This window comes from Homarus americanus, unplaced genomic scaffold, assembly GCF_018991925.1.
Source record: "Homarus americanus isolate GMGI-L3 unplaced genomic scaffold, GMGI_Hamer_2.0 scaffold51476, whole genome shotgun sequence".
NCBI lineage: Eukaryota > Metazoa > Arthropoda > Malacostraca > Decapoda > Nephropidae > Homarus > Homarus americanus.
Window position 1 is genome coordinate 3,966,199 of NW_024736148.1, and position 26,209 is coordinate 3,992,407.

The following is a 26,209-nucleotide window of genomic DNA, read 5'->3' on the forward strand; positions in this document are numbered from 1 at the left end:
TAGGTTCCACTTGGCTTGGCTGGGCTCTGGTGCTTAGGCCTATGTATGACTCATTGGGGGAGGGGGGGGGATCAGTACATGGCGGGAAGGAGATAGGAGTCATGGCAAGGGGAAAGACAAATGAGGAAACGGATGTGAGGGAAAGGGGTAGCTATGGAGGTGATGGGAAAAAGTACATTGCGGACATGTAGATAATTTGTGTTGGGGTGAGCGGGGTGTGAGTGAGGTTGTTTAGGTATTGGTTGACTGATGGTGAAGCTTTAGTTGTCAGTGTGTGTGAACGATTTATTGTCATGAAAGGAAACAGAGCAAATGAATCATAGTTATATAAACCACGTATAGTTGACCGTAATTTAGAATTGAGTCATATACGAGCAGATAAACGACCCTCTTTGAAATCACATTATAGTTTGAATCAATTGTACAGACAAAGAAACGAAGGAAATAAAATTGAAAAAAAAAAGATTTACATACGGGATCCCTGGGTGACGTCAGCAAGCAGGGGGGGCTGGCTGGCGGCCTAGGCCTTTGAAGGGAGGGAACGTTAGTATGATTAATGCTTCAGAGGGGGAGACTCCGGGAGGGAAGGACGTCCAGGGTGACTCATACTGCCAAGGTGTTGCTAGTAATGAATTCCCCTCCTCATCGGAAATCAATAAGGAGAGTATCTTTGTATGGCCAAGTGTCTGTATGAGGTGTTGTCCTCAAGTCACTGATAACTACTGATGTTGCCTCACTCATTTTTGTTGACGGTACGAAGCGTTAACCCCATTAAATATCTTCGTTAAACCTAAGTTGGCATTATTTCTGGTTAGGTGTAATTAACGACATACCTCCAGTCTTTACTTGAACGATTCATACTACCTTAGTGAACTAGGATAGACAAATTATTTATCTTCCTCACAGTAAATAGTGGTGTTTATTGCACACTCAGAAGATGTTAAGTGTCAATGGTAGAAATAGAAAGTAATACGGCGGCAGGGTAACCTCGCCACCCGTCTTTATCCCATTACTACGCACTACCTTATTGGTGGTCTCGGCTGCCTGATCCGGTTTACGAGTATTAGTCACTCGCCTCTTGTTAGGCAATGATTTAGTGGGCCAATTTCTGGAAATGGAATCGCTTAAGAGGGATGACGGTATAATGGCCATAGTAGGTTGTGTTGTACACGTGTGGCTCATACATGTGTATATTGAATTAATTGCTAATGGTGCCTTTACAGTGGAACAATAGTTTGATTTCTGCTTTTTCAATTAATTCATCTACGCGAAAAATTAGATTTTTTCAGTTGAACACAATATGATCCCATTGTCAAGAGTGATACTCTACCTCGTCAACAGATGTATAAAAATATTATCTGCGTGACTTCGTTTTTTCCAGTGACACATTAATATGGCTATTTTTGTTAGTCACACCAAACACTGGAATTATTTTAGTCTTCAGCTGTGTGCTGTGGAGACGCAGTGTTTGGTGTAAAATTAGTGTCTGGCGTGTTGGGGTGGACTGTCATGCGATGTGACACGAAAATATTATAAATAGTTGTTTATCAATGGTGCAGGGAAACAGGAGCTGGTGGTGATGCCTGTTAAATGAATAGTTGGCATAGCGTCACAACTAAAGGAATTTCAACTCGTTACTTGTATAATTATTTCATGACATTATTTCATGAATCTGTATTCGTACCCTTTTTTAGTGTTGGTGGTGAATAAGATTGACGTTACCTCCTTGTGTTCTTACAGGGACATGAAATTTCATGTACGTATATTGTAACTGTAGAATTGTGTTGTCAGCCCTGTACAGCAACAGTACGTCGAGGAGGTTGGCAGCCCTGACGGAGCATGATTCAGGGGGTAACTTGACCAAAACCGTCGTGATCCACAGGTCCGCCACGCGATATCTTAGGAATTTGTGATTAAATGGAAGAAAACAAATGCTCCTGTATGCTATAGTATGAAATTAGGCTCGTTCAGGGAGTAATGAATATCCTGAAGTGATGTGTAGACTTTATGGAATTATTGACCTTTGACATTAATTGCGGAGGTGAGATATTACGCCTTTTATCTCCAATACCCGCACTTTGATTGATAATATAATCGAAGAGCAGCCTCCTCCAACCCTCGTTTTGTAATGCCTTATTTAACCTAACCTGTTTATTTTGATAGATCATCAATCTTAATGTAAAACTAGGCAATAAAGTTGTAATTTTATAAACGCGAATGTTTGTGTAATGAATTAAGCGGGAGTGAAACTGTCCAAGGTAAGGTAGATATAGTGTTACACCTTGGGCCCCGCCACCATGACTCACCACACAACCCCATTTACATTTTGGGGGCCCCGTCAGCCTTCCTTGTTGGGTTGATGCTTATCGGCTCCAGTACTTTAAGCCATGATTAAATAGGTGACTGTTGTTGTTAAGTAACCCATAGAAGATACTATACAGCATGAGAAAAACAAAAGAAAGCTCCCGTTTGCTAACATCCAAGATGGCGTATACCGACGAATGAAGTGTGACACGTGAGGGCTTACCTGGCCTCACGATATTTAACACCACTAGCAGTAATATGATTAACACGCGTAATTATAAAACATTTAGCATGATTTACAGGCGGCCGAATTACACATGAATAAATTGTTCCTTTTAAGAAAACTTCTCCAGACACATGGCATCTAGACCCTCAGAGAACCTGGAAAGTCTTCTGTAAAGTGATCCTTGGACCAAATCCAACCGGACAATGCCCCACTTGACAAATTCTCATCCTCTCCTCTTGCGATAACTAATATAATTTTATTTATTTATTCAGAAACCAATGCAATACAGAATATAGATTTCAAGATCCGCTACAGATACTTCAGAATTATAACGGTACAAACACATTATTTGGGATGTAATATTTTCTTAGAACCTCTATAAAAGTGTTATCCTTATTCTACAAGTTTGTGGCGCGCATGAGTGTTGAGTGTTACTTGTGCGTCGTTGAGGCAGGACGTGAGTCACTGGATCACGAAGGATCAGTAACTTGAGATCCGGGATCCACTGAAATATTCTTACCCTGCCGCTGACGTCACACACACCTACGCATGAGCCGTCTTAGGTTAGTCTCTCTTATCTCATAATTTGTCTTGTAAAGTAACTGATGAAATTACAAGTGATATCATTAATGAAGTGAACGCTAATAATTGAATAATAATGATAATATAACATAGTTGCAACGTCTTTGTTTTTATAATATATCATTGTGAACATTGCAGTATTTTTGTATGTAACCATATTTTTATTTTTAAGTTGGCCATTTTGTCTTCAAAGGGGTTGAAAGGTTGTAATCTGATTCGTGTTATAAGTCCAAGTGAAGTAGGTAGTTTGTCCGGTCTTGGAGTTTTAAGTATTTGATAACAGGAAAGTGGGCGTCTCATCTCGTCTCGATCAACGATATGCATTGAGAAGTATATTTTAAGCACTTGATAACGCATGATGCGAGTTTACTGTAGCCACTACTTATCTTCCATTGAATTTCTGTAACTTTTCCTGTGGAGTGATTCATAAGATAATGTTAGTTGTACAAATGTTTCCTGAATATAGAAATACAATAATGGGTTTTCATGTTCTTAAGTAACTCGGATATATTGTGACTGTGTTCTTGTCATTCAGTAACTTGGATTTTTTTTTTGTATGCCCTAAATTCGCTCAGAAGTACAAGTTTTCTCTTCTCGTAAGTCATATTTGAAAGAGGACGTAACAGAAAACCAAGTGTAATAACAATAATTTCCACTTGACAGTTTCGTCGAGCGCCATGTTGATGACGTCACGGCGTCCCTGGAGATGCGCGCCTGCGTCACAGGGACCGCCCCTAAACGGCGCGGGGAATCCTGCCACTTCCCCGTCTACCTATCCTTGCAATCCTTCGCTTTTGTGAAACTGTTCTTGTGCCTTTAACGCCAAGGATATGCTTTTTGTAGCCATATAGATATTTCGAAAATACCGAGGTAGTTTCTCCCTCCGTGTTTGTTTTCTATTATTGTTAGCAGTATAAAGCTGGTAAAGTACCCTAAGCCTAGGTTGACGCGAGACATTCGTATGCCACGGGTGCGATGTATTACTTACCGCCCCACCATCGTGCAAGCATGCCAAGTAGCAACGCTGCACACCCTTGCGTAACAACGGGCGTTTGATGTTCGTTCCTTGTTGCCTCTTGGCCTAGGAGTGATTGCGTGTGAGCATTCTCATTAAGGCTTGTCAAGTTGAGGTCATATATTACCTTGTGGCGTGAGTTGGAAGTCATGGTACGTGAGTCTGCGTCATAATGAATGAGACTTGGCACAACTCAGCCTCAGCTTGACGTAAGCATCTTGAGCTTTTCAGTTAAATCACTTTTTGGGGTTAAGTCCCGTTTCGACCTTAGCTGTGTGCAGTGGTTGGTATTGTCACTAGGATCATTGCTCTCCCTGTCATTGTGTATGGATATTGTTCTCTAAAATAGTATACGAATCTCATTGTTAGAAAAGAATTCCCGAGTAACGAAGACAGTTTGTAGCAGTAATGGCGTCTCGGGAGGGGTTGACTGGTGAGAGAGTGATGTTACCGGCGTATAGTGGTGACGCTGCTGGTGTAACGCTACTGAGGGTGGTACACGTGACGATGGGGTGGCCAGGGGTTATGTGTAGTTGGCATCACATTTCGCCCAGGTGTGTGCTAGCTGTCACTCGTAGACCGGTCGAGAGGTTGTGTGGTGACTGTTGCTAGCCTCTTCACCTGGCCCTAATGTACCCACCTCACTACAATACTTGGTACTAGAATTCTTAAATCCTCTTAGGTTCAACTTTCCTCGTAACCAGAGATGAGAAAACATATCTGAATTATTTAGTCTACGACACAGAGGCTTATATGTTAGAAACTTTTCCCTTAACTCGTGATGCGAGGAACTCTTCTCGCTTAAACTTTAGCGCTAGGCGACCAAAATGGCGTCAAGGTGACACTGAGACTGCCATGATTAATATATTTCCTAATTCTAGTGAAGGAGAGAATATAAACGCAAGGGTCTAAATTTTCCGAGCCAGGAGGACTTAAGACTCGTAGCCACAGTTTCTTCAGGTGTGGTGCAGACGTCTGTGTAAGGTGACCCGTGTGGCCAGGGCGATCACTTACGCTATTCGTCAACCAAATAATAGTTTTACTAAATGTTACTACTGGTTTCATGTGTGTGTGTGTGTCCAATTTGGGGACAAAAATGGCTCTCAATGTAATGTACGAACGTTTAAAATCGTAAAGAGAAAATAGAAGGGAAGATGATGTTGAAAAAAAATGAAGGGCTAAGATGAGGTTAGAGGGGAAGTGGAGAGGAGGTTGCGAGGGGGTTCCTCAGGGGTTGTGGACGGCCTATGACCAGCAACCTGTTTACATTTGATGAGTGTGTGTGTCATGGTAGAAACTGGTTGGCCCGGGCTGCCCTGTGGGTTGACTCCCTCCCTGTCTGACTCACACACCACGCCACGTTCACCACTATCTGTGACGGAACAGTTTCAGATTCAGAAACCTCGGTAGGAGTAAAGGTCTTGGGTTTACACTAATATCCACCCGGGGACAGTATCAAGGAGAGGAGTAGAAGGTTTCAAGGTAGTATGTGGGAACTGAGGGAGAGGACAGGTGTTAAGAGAGGTAATTACAGGTGACGACCCCGCTACACACCTGTCACATAACAACACCCACTCACCTGGCCCCACACATCACCACTCTACTACATTACCATTTATTTTGCTTAAGTTAACTCTTCTAACACTTATGCTGGAGTTTTATGAGAAAATAATAAATATCTTCTAAGAGTAACAACATTGTCTCCTCTCTAAAGTGCAGATAGAAACTCTAATTAATGTCACCAGTACGAGTTATTTTAATTATATTTCTTTACTATTATATAATTGATTCTTGATACCAAAAATATGCTATAAAAGGTCTAATATTCAGCCATCATCTGGGACCTGGATATTACTTCTCTATATATACAATAGAAAATAATATATGTGTGTGTTGTGGGTGTGGCCTTGGTGTGTAGGTGTGACTCATGGGGTGTGTGTACGTGTCATGCTACTACTCCGCTGTATGTATAGTGTCCTGTGTGCACATAGCGGTAATACAACCTAATATTCATGTTATTCTGGTGTTGTAGGCCGTGGTGTCCCTCCACCTGTTCTACTTTATCTGTTCTTTCTTGATTCTTTTGTTTTGTCCTTTATTTCCATACGTTTAGTTGCTGGCCAAACCCACTCTTGATGCCTAACCAGTTGCCACAAACAGCACCTGAGGCCTTGATCACATCCTTTGAACTGTGACTTTTCTTCCTCCTCCACCTGCTGCTTCTCCTCGCCGTCGTCATAATCTCCTTGGCTGGCTGGCACTGGTAGAGGCCTCATCTAGAATATCACCAACAGGTTTTTGAGTTAGGCTTCTGATAGCCCACCACCGCACCGTGGCGTTAGGCTTGCTGGCTCCGGCTGTGCTCATGAACGTTGCAGTTCCTCACTTCTTACCTAAAATGTGTAACACCTGACTAATTATTGTACTAGTGTCCTTAACAGCCAGCCTTGCTTATTCAGTTATTATTAACGATGAAGAAATATAATTAGGTAAGGAATATTAGTAATTTCAGATCAACTGCTAAAGTCGGAGCAGTTGTAGTAGTTGGTTGACGATTTGTAGTAGGTTTCGTAATAATTACATTTGAAGAAGGGAACAGCTAAAAAAGTAGTAATTTTGTTATTTATATCAATATAGTGTACTGTACATATTGATAGTGGTATGGACGGTCCAGTAGTGGAAATTTGAGTGGCAGACTACACACCGTGTTAATTTCTCCTTTCAGTAGTTGAATTAAGACTATACAAAGAAACAGTACACTGCATTCTTCTCGTGTATGTTTTTTTTTTGTGTGTCCCTTTCGTTTATCTATTATTTTATATTCTCGTTTCTCCAGTATATCTTATAGAGGCATTTTCTTTCTCTCCAGGAGGCTTCCAGGCGTTCGAGCGAGCGTATCCCGAGCTGTGTGAAGACGCCCTCATGCGCACCAGAGACGAAGTAGAATCCACCAACCCCTGCTACGGTGACCCCTTCAACCCCACCACCCCCTCCGGTGTGTGTATGGGCGGCGGCATCCCTCCCTCCCCAGGCAATGAGGCCACCATAGAACAAGCTCAGGCCTCTGAAGTGCTCCCCTTCCTCTATATCGGCAACGCCAGAGACGCTCAGGACTTAAGAGTTCTGCAGGTCAGCACCCACTAATACTATTTGTTTTAGTTAACTGTTTATATAGTGATTACGGTGTATTGATTGAGAAGGGAAGTACGTGCAGTATATGGATTTAAAATTATGAAGACATGGTAAGCGTTGTATCTTGTCTAAATTAATTTCTCGTCGGCAGAATATTGTGGTACACACAATAGTCGTACACCGTTATCAGTAGTTTAGCTTCCTGTAGTCCAGAGACAACATGATTATGATAACGTTAGTAAATATTTGCATAACACTGGGCCGAAATTTATGCTGGTTGTCACTCCAGGCGTTGGGTATCACCCGGGTGTTGAACGTGACGTCACATGTGCCTGGTTACCACGAAAACTCTGGCATCTGCTACAAGACGCTGCCAGCCATGGACTCCGGCCACCAAAACCTTCGTCAGTACTTCGATGAAGCAATACACTTTATCGGTAAGTAAAGCTTCCCTACATGCTGGTTAATATTTATTTAAAGATAAGGAAGACATTATCCATGGCGTTTTCCATCAACGACTTAACCCAAACATAACAAATATACGTTGATGAGTACAGTATTATACACAGGTGACCATTTATGTAAGTCACACAGCCCAACTTCATACACATGCCAGAGACCAGAGTGGATTTTTCCCCGTGTGAACAAACTAAATTCAATGGATATAATTCGTTATTGAGATGTGTTGTTGTCTCGTGGGAGGGGCGACACAACGTGCCACACCGCCACCTAACCTAACTAGTGACAGTAATCCTGCTAATGAAATAATTCCCCATTTGAGAGCGAGTAGAGGGGCGGCGACTTTGAGAGGGAGAAGGAAAAGAGATACACACACACACACACACGGAGGAAAAGGGAGGACAGAGGGGGGAAAGAGAGAGAGAGACTTTGGGAGGGAGAGAAGGATGGAGGCACAGGGGATAAGAAGAAAGGGAGGGACAGACAGACAGAGGAGGGGGGGAATCATAGCGGTGAAGTAATGGGATGAGTCACTAGGCTGGGTAATGAATATTTGAGGGCTGTGTTTAGAGTGTTTTCATCCGGAAAGTGGGAATACAAGAATTACATTTCTATTAACAGTCGAGTCTTGATGCAATTTCGACGCTAATTTAGTTCGTCTTTGTGTTACCCTAAGTGAGTTGTTGAATTCTAAATCGCCAGTAGTTAGTTAGGTAGGTAGGTAGTTAGGTGAGGGAGTGGTGAGTCAGGACGTGGGGGGGGGTATACTGTACGGTGAGTCATCTGAGAGTGTGATGGTACGGTAAGACATCAGCGTCAATAGGCTCCTCCTGCTCTCCCTCCTGTTGTTGTTTCATCCCCTCTTGTCCCCTTCACCCTTTCTCTTTTTTTCCCTTTTCTCCTCTTCTCCCCCCTTACTCTCTCCCCCCTTACTCTCTCTTCTCCCCTCTCTCTCTCACTCCCCCTTACTCTCTCTCCCCCCCTTACTCTCTTCTCCCCCCTCTCTCTCCCCTTACTCTCTTCTCCCCCCTCTCTTCTCCCCCCTTCCTCTCCTCTCCTGCACTTTCTTTGCCGTCCTCACATATTCTTTATCATCATTAACACAATGGACGATACAGGTTTTTAGTGTTCATTCATTTAAATGTCCTTCACAAGGCTAGGGAAACCGCGTTAAGCACCCAGAGATTAGCAAGTATCCCCTCCCCCCAGCCAGTTGCCCACGGGGTACAACGGATATGAACCTGTCGGAGGAAAACCGGTTGGGTGAGTCCCTTTAGCGTAACACCCTGGGGGTATCCCTCCCTCCGTCCCCTGGGGCCGGGTTAAACCTTCTTTCTTTACCTGAGTCACTAAGCCTTTCCAGTTTCTTACCCTGGTTCCTCATTCATAAAGGTTCGTACGGTGAATATTCCTCGTATTGAAGACGTGAGAATATTCCTAACTAGTTGACTTGGTCTGGAGCGCAACTCTAACCTTCAAAAATAGGATCACAGTTATAGTGAGAGACTCCTTAATAAGATACGTTCACTGACCTCGTGTTGAGAAACAAAATTAAGGTAGAGAATCCGTGTGAATCAAGAATCTGGTTTGTAAACTTGTCGCGGTAATATTTCACTCTGTAATCCCATTTTTTTTTCTGTAGTATAAAAATATGTCAGGCTCTGCAGCTGTTAACTTAATTTACACAGCTAAGTCCGCAAAAAGTCGTACTAATACAAAACCCGCACTGTGTCCTGTTTTAACTAAATTATAATTAAAAGGTAAATAATAGTAATCGAAATAATAAGACTGGCTTATCATTAAGTGACTTGTTGAATAAGTTATACACGTTCAAATTCCGTAATAAAGTTCAGGAAATTAAAGGTGTATTAATATTCACGTTTAATTATATTGTTTCGTAAATAACAAGAATAAATATACGACGAAGCTTAAATAGGTATGAGATTTGGTGCGCTGGGCGAGATGTAAACATAGGAGTGTGAGCAGTGACGGTAATGGCCGCATTGTTTGTGCACACTAGCCCACCGTGTTATTACCCAGCACAAGTGGCTCCAGGACCGCAGGGGCGCCCACACACACCACGCCACTTGCTCGAGGGCACTTGCCAAGAGAAGAGGACGAGGAGGAGCACTTGCCACGAGAGGAGTAGGAGCAGCACTTCCCTCGAGCCGCCACTCCACTATGCTAAGTTGGATCCTGTTCTCTTTCCCTTGCACAGCTCAGTAAAAGAGAACCAAAACAGGATTTTGTCCTCTGTACGTCAAGTAGCTTTACCAGAGGTCAGACTCAAAGATTCTTATGTTAAATTTCGCCCTTAACTGGAAATATGCGCGGAACTTATCCGACGGGCATCTAGGCATTTGGATACGAAGATAACCAGTTGAGATTTTTTTTAATCCGGACCAAAATGTTGATATACACAAGATTGGGTGGATTCTAAATTACGTGAATAATTAAAAAAAATACAATGCCGTAATGGAAGTTAGGCTTAATAACCATACCCACGCCTCCGTCCCTATCGACCTCTCCCCCAAAGGATCACTGACGCGAAGAAGTTTATTAATTTACAAGTGGGTGAGTTTATTAATTCACTAGTGGGAGTGAGTTCCCTCATTGGGTCCTCAGAGGTGCAGGTGACGTCATGGTAAACAATCTTCGCCGATGCAATGTTGTGGTGATTTCATTTCTTGCCTCTTTTGCACTTTCATTATTGCTTGTTAGTAATTAGTTCACATTTATGGCATCCTCCCCAATACGATTTTAGCTGCAAATATTTCTCGTATAATTATGGCAACGTGATTAAATATTAAAAGAATGTCTTTAAAAAGTCTTCGTGGCGAACTTGACGGCACGGGGGGGCGGTGACGTCATCTCCGACCAATGGCGCCGCCAGCTGACGCCTCCCTATCGGAGATTAGCCTCATTAAAACGCTAAATAGCACCTAATTTGTCACAAGAAATTGGCGTTTTATTAAATGAGAGGCCGAAGGGGTGGTGATGGTGGGTGGCGGTGAGACGAGTGGGTTAATTTAGTGCCAGTGGGAAATCTTGTTGGGGAAAGATTCTTTAACATTCACACGCTAACTTTCCACCTCTAACAGGAGGTCTGGAAACACCTCAGACTGGCTCAGTTGAACATAAAGCATAAACTTGACTGACTAAATGGCTTCGACATGCTTAATGAGACCCAATAGTAACAAGGTATCTTCTTATCCCCGTTAAGGTCTGAAAATGACATTCAGGTCTGTACAACCTTTTGAGAATTGTATTTTGTGTCAACTCAAGTGAGACAGGTAGATGCAGTCATCCGTCTTCAGTTTAGGGGAAATATTCGGTGTACTGATCCAATAATCTAGATAGAGTCTTAGAGGAAGGATGACATGTTTGGTTGAGGGTCGAGCGAGTCAACAAATCTGTCGTGGCCAGACGCGGGCGACCCATTAGGGAGACACGTCATGAGTCATCACCCCTCCCCTCCCCTTACCCAAGTGAGGAGGAGAAAGGGAGCAACGCCCCCTTGCTCTTACCCTAGTGGGGGGTTAGGAGGGAGGAAGCCACGCCCCCTACTACCATACATTTACCTCCAGGGAAGGGGGAGGGGGGAGACTTTGTGTTTCTTCTTCCGTTTGTCTAATCCTCCCTCCTTCCCTCTTCCATTCTTTATTCATTGCCACACGTTCACCCAAATCATCCATTCTGTAGTCATTCAATTCACACTTGAATTATGTCAGCACGCTTTACTTTTTTGTGTTCCTTATTGCTCTTTCTCGTGTGTTCATGTAAACTTCAGTACTCTCTGCCGTGAGTATCCTCAACTCTCCCTCCATTATTAAGTGACCCGCGTTGGCACAGCGTCAACACGTCAACGCCCCCCCCCCTCAGTATAAGCAACTCACCCTCGTACCCGTACAGTGTACACGCGGCCCCCACCAACCAACTTTCCCCCCTTATCTTCTATGACTCACACCCCGACAACAATAGCCTAGGATATTGATATTGACATGAAGTATTGACAGTCGTCCCACCCCTTGGTCCATACTATAGGCCCACCCCTTGGTCCATACTATAGGCCCACCCCTTGGTCCACACTATAGGCCCACCCCTTGGTCCATACTATAGGCCCACCCCTTGGTCCATACTATAGGCCCACCCCTTGGTCCATACTATAGACCCACCCCTTGGTCCATACTATAGACCCACCCCTTGGTCCAGCCCTTGCCCATACTCGACAGAAACTTCACTTATAAGAGAAAATGTAGAGACCACAACCGTCAGTATACATTAGTCATTATTATTATTATTTAAGAACTTTAAGAGAACGTCATTGCAGGCAGAAGGCAAGCGAACGTTGGTCTGGCGTATTACTTCCGTAAGCGTGTCATCGAGTTGGAGGGGAACGCCAGGCGCTGTTGACTGTTTGTGCTGGCGTTGTGTTTATGGGGCGTACCAGTGACTCATAGCAGAGGGTGGGAGTAATGAAGTGTAGTGCGTCCACGCATGAATATTTGCTTCTCGTCAAATGTTATTAGTAGAAGTAGTCTAATAATGGTACTGTATTAATTGTTGTACAAGACTTGTTTTACAGTATTGTTATTATTGACCAACAGAATCATTGTATATACGAGGCTTCAAATTAACCTGGAATATACTATACTGTATACAAAAGTGGAGTCATTCTGGGATTGCTTATAATACATGAATGCGTCTGTAATGAAAGTGATAATTTTAAAAGCTCTTTAAAATAAAAAGCTAGAAAGTACACTATAAAAAAAATTATGGGACGTACAACAAACCGTACTACGTACATTCCATTAATGAATGACCATTTGTGTATTAAGCTTTTTTCTTTTCTCGTGGGACAATAGGGCTTACATTAAGGTGGTGGTGGGCAGGTGGTAGTATCTCCCTCTTTTCGCTCTCTCCTCTCACATAGGAAAAGAATATGCCTGGACAGAAAGCTCTCTTCTTTAAGAGGAGCAGAAGGGAGTGAGTGGAGGAGAGAGGTCCTCTTCCTGCCTCTTCATCATTGGAATCAATAAATGACAAAACCTTCAGCCTTGATATAAGGGAGAGGGTGTAGCCTTCACATAAGGAAGGGGAGCTGTAGAGGCAGCCATTGTGATGGTCAAATAGGCTGGGGGTTTATGACTGACGAAACAGCCCTACTTCCTATTGTTGACACCTAGATGATGGTGATATTGACTTAGTTGAGTTATCAGTTGTTAAGGACCTTATGAGGAGTCTCAGCTCGGAGGACGAGGCGCCAGGTTCTTAAAGATTCGTCCGTTTATAATGACTTAATGTAGTTGTCAGGTGCCAGTTTTACCGCTCTGAGACTCTGATTTCCAGAATAATATATATATATATATATATATATATATATATATATATATATATATATATATATATATATATATATATATATATATATATATATATATACAGGTATATGCAAATAAATCACTGTAATGCAATACTCCCATGTACCGTACAGTATATATTGACTTTTTGGCGTTATGAGTCTGCCCAGAGGATGAGGTACTGAACTGCCTTTGAGGATGTGGCCCAAGGCTAGATATTTGAGGGAGAGATGAACGGCTCCTGTTGTCATTAAGGCGTGCCCCCACAACCATAACCCGCTGTTATTCATCAATTGGTCATTATAAGTTTATAAATAACGGTACAAGTAACACATACATGATGTTAGAAATCCTTGTAAACGAATTAGGGCGTCAGAAATGTTGAGCTGGAGAGACGGCAGAGGATGGGGATGTTGGAGTTGGGGGGAGGGGGGGGGGTGCGATATACGGGAGATATGGAGTGGTGGTGGAGCGTGAAGAGGGTAGTAGATGGGAGGTGATAGGCCACCTCAGACGCGTGCCGTCTGATGTACGCTATGATAACAGACATCCAGGGGAGAAATGGAGTAGGGGGAGAGGAGGGGAGGGGCAGAGGGGAGAAAAACGCGTTGCTTCCCACGTTGGTCAACTGATGACTAACTCAGTTCTCCTTAAGAGAGTAACACTACAAAAGATGTTTAGAAATACAAGATCAGTGTTGGTATAGTGTTCCTCTGTCGTGGGAGTATCATAAAGGAGGCGTCTTAACCTAAACTTGAACAGAAATGCATTATGTATCTATAAACTTAATTACTGACAATGATGGACACATGTTTTCCATTAGTATTTCTTTCTCTCCGTTAAATTATCACCAGGAAGTTCATTAGAGACGTGGGGAGGAGTTTATCGTGGAGGACACCCCGGTCTGTGGTGCAGATGTTGGTGTAGGATATCACCAGGTAGTGCCCCTCACTCACTTTGGAGCCATGAGTTATGAGGTGAAAGAAGATTATTAAGGAATGAAGAAAAGTGGTGTTACTGAAATACAGTAGGAGTGGAAAGAATCTGGGCTCAACCAGATCGCTTCAGCTTTTCTAGTGTTTTTTATCTTTGTTTTGCTCCCCTGGGTCGTCAGACCTTTGTATTAATGTGGGTTTATTTATATAGTGCTGCTTATTATACTTCTTATTTTTTATTTTTTTTTTTACTGTGATTGAGTAAGTGAGCCCTCCCAGGTCCTTGTGTGGCTGGGAGGGTAGTCCCCCACCTCGTTACCGTTATAACCCCGTATCAGTGTTGTTGGTTACATGCAGTTTAACCCGACGCTACTTGAATATTCCTTGTATAGCTTAACATAGTGTAACCTAATTTGACTTCGCTGGCGGTGGGATTTTGTCCGGTAAAAAGCTGTCTGATGGGATACCAGTGTTGAAATTGTAAACAGATGGTGAGCTTTGCCATTAAAGGTGATAAATCAAAACAGTATGGTGATGCAGCAGCAGGGGTTGCCATAACACCAATGGTAGTAGCAGTATGGGGTTCCTATAACAGCAGGCAGGAGTTGCCATAACAGGTACAGCGCCTCATTAACTTTGCTGGAAAAGGGTGTAGATGGTGGGCAGCGTTGTCGTGGTGAATGACATCAGGGGTGAGGGAGGACCACCCGACATTTTTGGTAGGCCACGCCAAGGTCTAGATAGACCACCTTGGGCCGCGCCAGGCCATACTCTTGAATTATTCATGCCTGGCGCTTGACTAGGCTCGGTAATATTATAAACGACGGGATATGGGTTAATAAAGTGTGGTTCACCGTGCTGTAGAGGTGTTCCCTAAATATTAATAATGGAATAGTATCGTCATTTTTAGGTGTACGTAGGACTATACCCAACAAACCCTTCCCGAGGTACTCCACACTAGTTGAGGAGGTCTTGTCTACTTTATTGTTTGGGGAGTGGGAAATTTGTTAGGTGGGATTTTGTCCGTGAACGTTACCCAATATCCACTGGTTAAGAGGCGGAAGTGACGTCAGGGGAGCCCGCAGCGGGAGCGTGACCGGATGACGCAATGATGGGTCACTACATTGGTCACTTCCACGACCAACTGAGGGGGATGGTGGCGGCTAAGTGACGAGGGTGTGGGAGGGTAGGGGAAAAGTATTAGGTCAGGGTGAAAAATGCACCGTGAAGAAAGAGGATTACTGCACCTCAAATATGTGAGGCTGTGTTGCCAGCATCAACGGTGGTAATTAATGTATTTGACGAGTTGGTTCTGGGTGAATGATAATAAATAAAGTAGTTACATCAATTGAAATGTGCCATTGAGAACTTCCATACCTGGCGATGTCGTGTAAGTGTTAGACGTGATTGGCGACAGTTAAAAACATCAGTGTCGGGTTGTGGCTGTTAGCATCACACTGTTCAGCCGTTTGAAAGTATCCGTGTTAACCCCTTTGGCTCCTGAAGGCTTCCCTAAGTTGAAAAAATCGTCAGGCGGTAGCCAGAATAAAATAATAAAGCGAGACAATCGGTGCGAAACGGTTAAACTGGTTCAAGGCGTCGATCAACCTCTCCTCCCTGCGGTAGAAGTGAAGGCCTCCAGGATCAAGGTAACAGCGAACACACTGTTTATATTTCCGCTCTTGAGTGAGTCAGTTGAGCAGGGTGAGCCACTCATCATTATGCCAAATGGACACCCGAGTGACCATAGAGGGAGTGAACGTGCCGCGCCACGGTAATCATATGATCGCCGTTATTAGGACACGATTTTCTGCTTTCTTAGAGATCCCTAAAGCGCTAACGGTTCATCGGCATTGCTTCCTGGAGGGCTGTCGGACTTAAGTACCATTTTACCACGTTTAGTTCTAACTTTATACAAATTATAGACTCCCCTTCCTCGTCCACGCGACGCAAAAAAAAAAAAAAAATTATATATATATATATATATATATATATATATATATATATATATATATATATATATATATATATATATATATATATATATATATATATTATATATATATATATACATACACACATACAATCGAAGGTGAGCAACTTGTAGCCTTTTTTGTAGTGTAAACTGACTCGTGTCGAGATGTCATGAGATGAGTAAGGGGGAACATTTTATTTCGCGGTCACGAACAGTCCATCCTGATAGTAGTTTTGTAGCCGTGATCAGAGTACAAGTGGAATATTGAGGAGAGTAAATTGGAGTCGAGTCAGTGAGCAGTTGAAGTTTAGAGATGAGGATCTCTCAAAGGGTGTTTATGAAGCCCCTTGATTGTTTACAAGTCCCTTGAGAAAGTTACTCATCCCAAACATGGGTAGGTACTCCCATTATCTACATGGACAGTAACTGCGGTCTTTACAATAATTCCTCTTGTAAGTTTCTCGCATGGAACAACGGACACGCTGATGAATACATTGGTGTTTAAATTGATGGACAGCACAACACGCCTATGTCTTAGATTAGAAGGGATAATAACCTGTCGCCAAGTGGTGTTGCTTCCTTTTGTTTTGATATTTTGTTTTATTATTTTCTTCCCATAATTTGTAGATCTTCTCATGTCATCCCAACTTCTATTAGTAGCACAAAGAAATATTCCTCTTCATTATACATCAGAATGTTCCCCCCCCCCATACCACATTCCCATTTATTCTGCACGTTTACTATCTACCCTTTATCAGGTTTACCCTATCTGTTCAATCTCCACATCTGCATATTCTCGTTAACCATTTTTCCTAAACTCGTTTACTTATCTACACTATCTAGGCTTTACCCTATCTTCACCATCCCCCACCTCCGCCTATCTTAGCTATCGGCAGTTCAATCCCCACACAGCATGGCTCCCGGGTCCTGATATGATGATGAGCTACAATTTTATGCTGAATCAGCGCTAATCTTCATCGGATCTTGGACGGTATATCGGCGAACCACATTGTATTTTGACCCCCCTCTCTCTCTCTCTCTCTCTCTCTCTCTCTCTCTCTCTCTCTCTCTCTCATTACAATCAAACTATATGTTTGCAGTGTCCCAAAGTGCTTTTTGTTTCAATGTAAAGCTCATTTGTTTTTTTTTAAAGTATGTAAGCTTATCCCAAATGTAACTTTGACTTATAAAAGGAAATAATTTTTTGGGTTGGCGTGATGGCGTTGAATCGACAAGTAGGTAGTCATTGATGTAAATAGACTTCGGTGACTGGAAGAGGAGAAATCAAGACATCTTGGGTGCTGTGGTGATAGAGTTGCTCAAACGATTTTCCTTAAAACACTGTAACCTCAGTTGTGTTGTTTCACTGACAGAACGAATCTCTTGCAAAACAGTAAGCTCTGCTATAATACTTAACCTCGATAACGAACCAGTTGTCACTTAATCATATTTACAGTTTCTCCACGGGATATCCTGTGAAAAGTTAGTACACTGCCGGCCTGACTCAACTAGGGTTAACTTAAAGCAATTAGGTAGAACCTCTAATTTTCACTTTAATTTGGACTTTGCTTATTTCTGTTAAGGCAGCCACTTCCATCTGCTAATCAAAGCCAAAATAGTAAATGTCCCCTCTCGGCTCTGGCAACCCGAGCGCCTGCACCGTGGTATCTCCTGTCTTTCCCAAACCACATCCACACACAACACTAGGATTCCCATCTGTCTCCGGAGCTGTGTATCGTGAACGAGTTGGTGTAATAGTGGGGTGAAGGTTATTATAGCGTGATATAGGATACAGAACGGTGATAAAGGATGGTTAGGTACAGGATGGAAAAGATGAAGCAACACTGGAGGATGACGCCCCACACTCCCGCTGTCCTAGCCCCGGGCCCGTGGGTTTCCCACCATGACTGATACCCACACTTACTCTTCCCCATCTCGCCACCACCCCCTCAACCTCATCCCCCACCCCACTCTTCCAGGAAGATATTGTCGAGAGACCATCCGGAGCCTTTGAAGAAATTTCGAGTCATTCTCTACCTTCTAACGCTCCTCCCCGAAAAGATCGCCACTGCTGGCAGGTAGACTCCCCGATTTTCATCTGTGTGTCATTAAGTGGTGGAGAGGAATGCCAGGCGTTGTTGATTACTAGTGATAACCTGTGTTATGATAGACCTAAGAGAACCGACCAACAGCTAAGATGGGTAATGGCCTAAATCTCGTCAAATATCTCCGGGAGTGTCGTAGCTAGAGCGCCTCGTATCCTTCAGCTGCGGTGCCTCTAAATGAATCTGAATATACAAACTCGGATAAGGAACTGGAAGCGTGTGTGGGGTTAGCGTGTGAGTGGTTTGACCTATCACCGCACGATATTGTTGACCACCATGACCACCTGTTGTAGTGCCTTCACCTTATTATACTGGACAGCGGTGGCGCGTGTATGTTATTTCTTTCACTCTCATTTGGTAACATAAAACGCTACACCTTTGGTACCACTGATCATCAGCCAAGTTATGAATACGGAGTGTAATATTAATTCCCTGGTTGGTGGTGGTGGTAAGGGAACAAAGCCCCAGTTATGCCAGGCATAGTTTGTTCCCGCGCGGCCACCGACATGACATAGTTCACGGTGTTGCTGCGTTTCCTGGTGTTGCTGCCTGCGTGTTTTGGTGTTTCCTTTATAATACTGTACTTTACACTGTTGCGTTATATTTACAAACCTCTTTGGTTTATAACCTATAGGCGTAAACTGCGTTACTCTGAAGATTTTCCTTTTGTTGTGTTATGTTCGCCTGCGAGTGTAGAACTATTATTTGTATTAAAAATAGTGACATATGGGACAAAAAATGTAATCGGAAAAATAAACACTCAAAAAGTTTGCTAGTTTAAAAAGTGACAAAAATATTTGAAACTATTAGTCCGGCATTGTAAATCCTGCTTTCAATGTTAGAAGGTGTACGGCGAAGCAGCGAACCGAGACTGAGCAACAGGTAGAACTCGGGAGATGACTCATGAATGGGCGGGGGTCGCTTTACAATCCTGCCGAGATAGCTTGCGAAGTCACTGTTACGTAGTGACTTCGAAGTATTCAGCCTTCCTTTTGTGTCTTTCTTCAAATTCCCCAAATAAATTAAATTATATGTATATTAGTAATTGTTGGTTTGATGCCCATTATTTTCAAATCTATAAATATCTAGAGACGTAGTTTTGGTATCTTTTTGTTGGTGAAAGCGTAACCAGTCGTCTTTAACGCTTTCGGACGGAGACTTGTCATGTAGGGAGAATGGAACGTTGGTTGGGTAAGATATAATGAGGCCTGCATATGACAGACTTCAGAATTAGCAGTCAGTAATGGGATCCCCCTCCCCCCTTTTTTCCTTTGCTCTCTCTCCCCTCTGGAGTCGCACATCAATTTAGGTTTTCTTGCGCCGCCATCTTTGTCCAAGTTTTGACGATTATTGAACAAGAAACCCCAAGAGGACGCGTGCACGGTCACCAGATTGAAAACCCATGTTAGGAAGTGGAATCTTTTGATAAAAGGAAAGAGGTGGGGGGGGGGGAGGAGAGGGCGTTGAGAAATAATGGCGAGAGGGGAGATGGAAGGGAGAGATTTTAGGAGGGTGAGGAGGCGGGAGGGGGTGGCTGTGGTCATTGATAATCCTGGACTGACTGATCCATTCATTGTTTAGAGCTTGCGCCATGTGTTAGTCAACGTCGATAGGGGAACATGTCGAGGGGAGTCGATCGCGGCTGTTAGGAGAGGGGATTTAACCACCCTGTTTGCCGATCGGGATTGGAGTGGGCCTAAGAGGGAGGATTGACCTTTATTGGTGAGACAAAAGCGTCCGTCATGTTTGTTCCTTCAGAAGTAACGTCAACCAGCTTCCACCACTGCCTGTTGTCACACTTAATCTCTGGGGTAGAAAGTTTGAAAATTCGTGTGCTAAATTATTCCCACATTGGAGAAAATACATCCAGTACCGATTGTCTCGATGCATTTCAACGATATTTTTATATCCCTTTTTGTGCTTTTGGTTACGAGGTTTCAATAACGCCTGGGTAGTGGAAACTGAGCCCACATTACAACACCAACCGTACAGTAACATACTTCACTCAGTGGTCGTCTTATACCGTGCATATTCTATCACGTTTTTTCTCTAATTCCCTCTTTGATACAATTTAACAGTAAAAGTATTGCATATCACACCTTAATCTTACTTAAGCTTTGTATAGTTGTCAGTTTTGTATTACTTAGCTGGTGGAAGCAAAGGCCTTTTCATGACGCATATTTCTTCAAGTAATGGTGTTGTATCAACTAAAGAGTATGGCCCCACACGTAGGCCTGTACGGTTGACTGGTGATGGTAATTTATGCGAGTAAATCTGTGTTTGGCGTGTGAGTGACTTGAGGGCGGAGTGGTGGGTGGCAATGAAGCGTGAGACAGCCCTCACCTACCAACCTCTCCTCGGGCCGCCACCCGCCTTGTTTACCGTAATTATTATCGCCCCTTTCACCGCTCCTCCTCCGTCTCTAGTATTTGATTTTGTGCTTTGCCTTCTATAGATTGGCAGTTTTAGTCCCGCTGTTATGTAAGTTGATGAAATTGTTATGTGATGGCGGGGAGAGGGTGAACGCAGTCTAGCGTGCGGATGACTAAGTGCATGAGTCACTAATCCACAACACACTGTGACTGCTGTGTTGTAGAACTTGTAGTGTATGACGACGGTACTCTGTGCCAAGAAATGTCTCTTAATCCTTGCTCTGCTACATGCTTCCCTAAAGGCTGTGCACATATTTCCTGCAATGTAGACCAGCTTTTATGTATAACTCAAATTCTAGGCAAGCACTAACACTAAACAAGAAATTTAACAGGTAATGTCTTCATTCATAAGTATCAAGTTGACAATGAAGGTGGGTTTCCTGTTTACCATAACCAGTACGCTACAATCCCGCACAAATTGCGTTTCTCCATTCACGTGAAAACGTCTTTACACCTCTGACAGTTCAGTTCAGTTTAGTGAAATGGTATAAATTTTCGACGCTGCCATTGGCTATCTTCAAGCCATTTTGGCAGGTAGCATGTGATGAAACCTGAGCGAGCCAGAGAAGCGTCATCCCATCCCATCCCTAACAACGGAGACAAAAATAACGTTATTTTTTTATTTTTGTTTATTTATTAATTTTTAAGAATTCAGGCCCTTAGGAGGTAATTTCGTCGATTGCCATCACCGCTGTTCCGGAGGGCGCTGTTATGCACTTAACGGCTTTTTTTTGCATTCCTACCTCTTTCTGACTCATAATACAAAGTGGGAGAAAGCGTGGTCGGGGAGAAGGGGGAGGGGTGTTGAGTGCGGTATTTTGGAGCATTAGGTTAATGTTCTACCGTAAGAGTTGTTAGGTAATGGATTGCGATCGCCTATGGCGGTACAATTTTCGACTTTACTGTTACAAGTAGGTTGAATATTTACTGTCCAATTTAATTAGTAATGACTTTTTTATATTTAGATGCGTTTTTTCATACTGTTGGTAACATGTTATTTTATACACACACACACTTCGTGTTTTCTTTTTCCTTGTGGTTATCAGCATATATATATATATATATATATATATATATATATATATATATATATATATATATATATATATATATATATATATATATATATATATATATATATATATATATATATATATATATATATATATATATATATATCGTCAGCGAGTGTCGCGCATAACAGCGCCGTCAACCCATCTGGGCCTAACAATAGTGTTCCGCTATGACTCACCCGAGAAACAAAAGCCGCGGCGAACAATTATTGCTTTGTCCCACTCGCGGCGAGCTACCCTTGGACAGTTGGTCTGAAGGCTGAATGAATGGCAATTTTATAGTGAGCTCATTGTTGCAGAAACCCTTATAAATGAGTTACTTGTGTAATGAGGAAAATACTCAGGGTTATTTTGGTAATGAAAATAGGGTAAGGGTTACTATTGTGAGGGAAATTATCCAGTTTTCTTGGAATTTTAAACTTTCGGTAATTATAATTGTTTTGGGAGCAGATGTATAGACTTTGTTGATTGGAAATGCTATGATAATAATTGTATATATTTAAAGACCGATACTTTAGTTTATATACAGGCAGTAGAAACATCTTAATGGCCAGACCTTTTAAGGTGGAATTTAAAAGAACCTTGGTTTTTCTTGGGTGATTAACAAAATGTATCTTCATAAGGTATAAATCATGTAAATATGATTTCCATATTTTATGACCAACATACGAGTACGGATGTATGTAATCAAGTGTATCACAATGTTGTAGCTTAATGTGTTCCTTATATTTATTCTTACTGTTTTTTGTTGCAGATGAGGCACGACAGGCAGGTGCACGAGTGTTGGTTCACTGTCAGGCGGGTGTCTCACGCTCCCCCACCATTGTCATTGCCTACCTGATGAAGCACACCCGCATGACTATGGTCGATTCCTACAAGTACGTCAAGTCCCGGCGTCTCATTATCTCACCTAACCTCAACTTCATGGGTCAACTTGTTGAGTGGGAAACTGCTCTTCAAGACAACAAAACTGAAGCTGATTGCAAGCCTTGTCATCAGTGTCAGTGGCAGCGACAGGAAGTCAAAAAGGTCCCAAGCGCTTGCCAGGTATGACAGACGCCTACAGGGCTCAGCTGCGAGGATATGGCCCCAGATGTGGGCTTGGGTAGCTTCAGCATGGGAACAACAGAGGCCGTTGCAGTGTCGAGTAGGAAGGTGTTGGAATGTGGGTGTTGGAGACAAAAACAAGACACACTCCACACAGCCCTCCAGGAAGATGCTGCTGACCACCTCACAACTCTGGGCCAGCATCTCCACTCGCATCACCTGACCAGACTCTTTCTTGATGACTTGGAAGTCAAGCTTAATGAAGAGGTACAAAGAAGAGAAGCCACAGAGAAAGATATCACCATTCATAGAAACATACATAGTGCAAATGTGTCGTTTGATACTGAAGATGATAAGCATAAGTCTTCAAAAAGAAGTCATTGCAGAGGAGGAGATCTGGGGGGAGTAAGAGACGCAGAGGATGCAAATACTGCCAAAAGAATGTGTACCGAGCAAGTGGTTCTTAGTCTATAAATGTCATTAATATAATCAAAATCAGGGTCGTGTGTGTTGAGTTTACATGCATTAAGAGGGTAGTAACCATTGGTGTGTTTGTGAGTTGGCCATGTGGGATGGGATTAGTAGTGTGTTGCATACCGGTGTTTTTGCCACAACATTGTGAATCAAACTTTACTGTTAAGGGGTTTATGACCTTCAAAGCCCTTGGACTTCCAACACACAATTTATTTTTCCCCGTGTCTACTAATGTAATAAAACTTAGATATTTGTACACTGAAGGTTGTGAGAACGAAAGTCAGAAAACTTCTCTTGTTTTAACAAAACATTTCTAAGTTACTTTAGTTAGGTCAGTGATCATACAAGTGTCTGTGGTTTAGAAATGTTGAAGGTCTGGGTAGAGATACAGCGATTTATCCGCTGTTTGGTTAGAATATAGATAAGTGCAGTATTGGGTTGAGGGATTGCTGAAAATTCAAAGCTCGCCTAACCCCCCCCCCCCCTCCCTCATTTGGGCAGCTGCTTTTGACAAGGCAGTTCTGATAGTGCAGTATTAGTACAGTAAATGTGTACCTTTGCCTTAACTAGTTTGATCAACAATAGTGATTCATATGTTACATAACTAGTTTTCCTGTATCCTGTGTATGTGAGGAGAAAATACTACATTGCCTTATCAGGAGCCTTTCATTGTTTCTGACAAGTTATATGTGATAAGTCTCCTACAGTCTAAACTTTGTGATGCGACTGGGGAATTTGTGTTTTAGTCAGGGTCTTTGTGAAGCACAGTTTCCCAAGTCACTACACACGAACCAGACTTTTCATCCACAACTTGATTACTTTTAGACTTATAGCTGGTGACTGGCTTGTTGAGCAGCCTCTTGCAGTCAAAATTACTGAACCAGCCAGAAGAGTTCTGACTGGCTTACAGTTGACCGCACTTGTGGTGGATAAGAATTCTGGTTGTTATAGTCTCTAGGTATTATACAAAAGTTACGAAAGACCATTCCAGCAGCTCACAAAGTTCACCTAGTGTCCCAGTCAAGAAATAATGATAATCATTGCAAATATACAGTAATTGGTCCACACTGGACAGAGAGAGGTGTTTAGGTGATAATTTACCATGTTGGTAAATTACTCATTCCTGAATGATGCTCTGTGATCCCAACTCATATCCTATTAGTTGAAATCATTGCAAATGTTGCCAATGTTTTAATTGAGGTGTGACTGCAGTTAGGACCAAATATAAAGAACAATATCAGAATCAGGTGTGATTACCAGTAGTGGCCTCGGGTAGCGACGGTCTTGTACTTATGATGCCTTTACTCATTCAGGGGATTTGTAAGGGATCTGATGTATTTATGTTGTGAGTGGACTTGGAATACAGCATTTCTGTAATCTAGAATAAAAATGCAGTTCAGTTGCATTAGAACGGAAGTAGTACAGTATCAAGTCATTTTCGGCCTCTTGCACTCAGGAAAAAGAGGAGGTGATCCCGTTCAGCGAGTCACCACCTCTTGAATTTGGCTCATTTTTCCTCCATCAAATAGTTGTTATGCATATATCTGTACATATATATATTCATGATTTATGCCAATAAACTTAAATCCTATTTATAATGCAAACATAGATTTGTAGTACAAAGACAAAAATTATGATTTCATCCTAGTTTTTAGTTCATTGTGAATATATTTCGTTCTTGTGCCACTAGAATTGTCTTTAATGCCCAAAGTGTTGGGTAAGAAAAAATGCCAAGTAGACAATAAGCCATTTCATTACAAGCTTAACTTTGTTATTTAACACAGCATGTAACCATGATTTCCCAGATGACATTTAAATGTATGGAGAATGTTGCACTTCACTATTAATGAACAAATGTAAGTTTCTAATAATATGGCTCACTGTCCAGTCTCCCATAACCTGAGAGGATAACGTGAGTGAATGTGGAGCAAGTAGTGTCTGGTATTACTTGCCAGATAGTTCATACCAAGCGTTTGAGATGTGTATACAGTCTCTCGGCTTATGTTCTTCAATCTGAAAACGAAAAAAATCTAGTCTTGTATATTAGGTTTACTTCATGTTTTTAATTATAATTTTTTGATCCAGCAGATGGTATTTATTGTACATGATTTAGTGCAAATCATGACTTCGTATTTATTATCTAGGGTTTATGTATCTGCCCTATCATTAAAAAGATTTAAAAAAATAAATGTTCAGATATATATTGTGTTTTGATTCCTCCTATAAGTTATTTGTTTGGTGAGAAACAGTGACGTTTTAACTGACACACAGTTAAATGCGGAAAATATATGTGACCGAGGCTTCACATAATGTAATGAGACTGAAATGGCTACATGCATCTTGAGAAATGGATCTGTATAGAGCTCTCCCATAATTCATGACAAAGCCAAATTGCTAGCAGTATGGGGATTTATAGTCCATAATTATGTTCAACATATACAGTACAGGGTGATTCACAAAGATGTACCCTGTACAGTACATTAAATTACAGGGTGTATTCCTGGGACAATTCTAAGCCACAAAGTATATTTCAAAATGTTGAATTCAGGAATAGTTTGCTAACTACAACACATAATTGAGGTTAAGGTAAAGATAGTGAGATTGGAGCAATACAGCTATAGATTTTTGTGTAATTTTATATATGTAGCTCTACACAATGTAATAGTTGCATTATTACAATAAATGTTCAAAATTCCCTCTTTGCCTCTGTATCGCATTGTGTAGAGTTGTGTGCATAAAATTATACAAAAATCATGGCTGTATCACTCCAATCTCACTATCTTTACCTTAACATCATTCATGTGTTGTAGCTAGCAAACCAATTGCAAGTTAGCACCCTTGATAGTTACTAAAAGCCCACACAACTTTCAAAAGCAAAAGAGAACCTATTAAGAAAGCCAGAATTAAAAAAAATTATACCACCTAAAAGCAGGTAACCCACTTCAATTTTTTCTCACCTTTAAGATTTTTCCGATAAAAATTCAGGGTGACGAATTAAGGGAACATACACAAAAAGCCTTTTTGAAGAGGATGTATTTGCAGATATGCTGAAAAGTGCAAAGGCAAGAAGCGCGGCATACAGAACAGCAA

The 26,209-nt window shown here is 42.1% G+C and overlaps 1 protein-coding gene across 1 annotated transcript in view; it reads left to right on the plus strand.

The window, feature by feature from the left end:
* Positions 1–25,320, plus strand: part of LOC121872062 (dual specificity protein phosphatase 10-like) — a 45,882-nt gene extending 20,562 nt beyond the window's left edge. The window contains exons 3-5 of the mRNA XM_042374740.1: positions 6,997–7,256; positions 7,549–7,696; positions 22,353–25,320. Of these exons, the coding sequence (XP_042230674.1) occupies positions 6,997–7,256; positions 7,549–7,696; positions 22,353–22,651 (707 nt within the window). The 3' untranslated portion in view covers positions 22,652–25,320. The remainder of the gene's footprint in view (positions 1–6,996; positions 7,257–7,548; positions 7,697–22,352) is intronic.
* Positions 25,321–26,209: the final 889 nt, after the last annotated feature.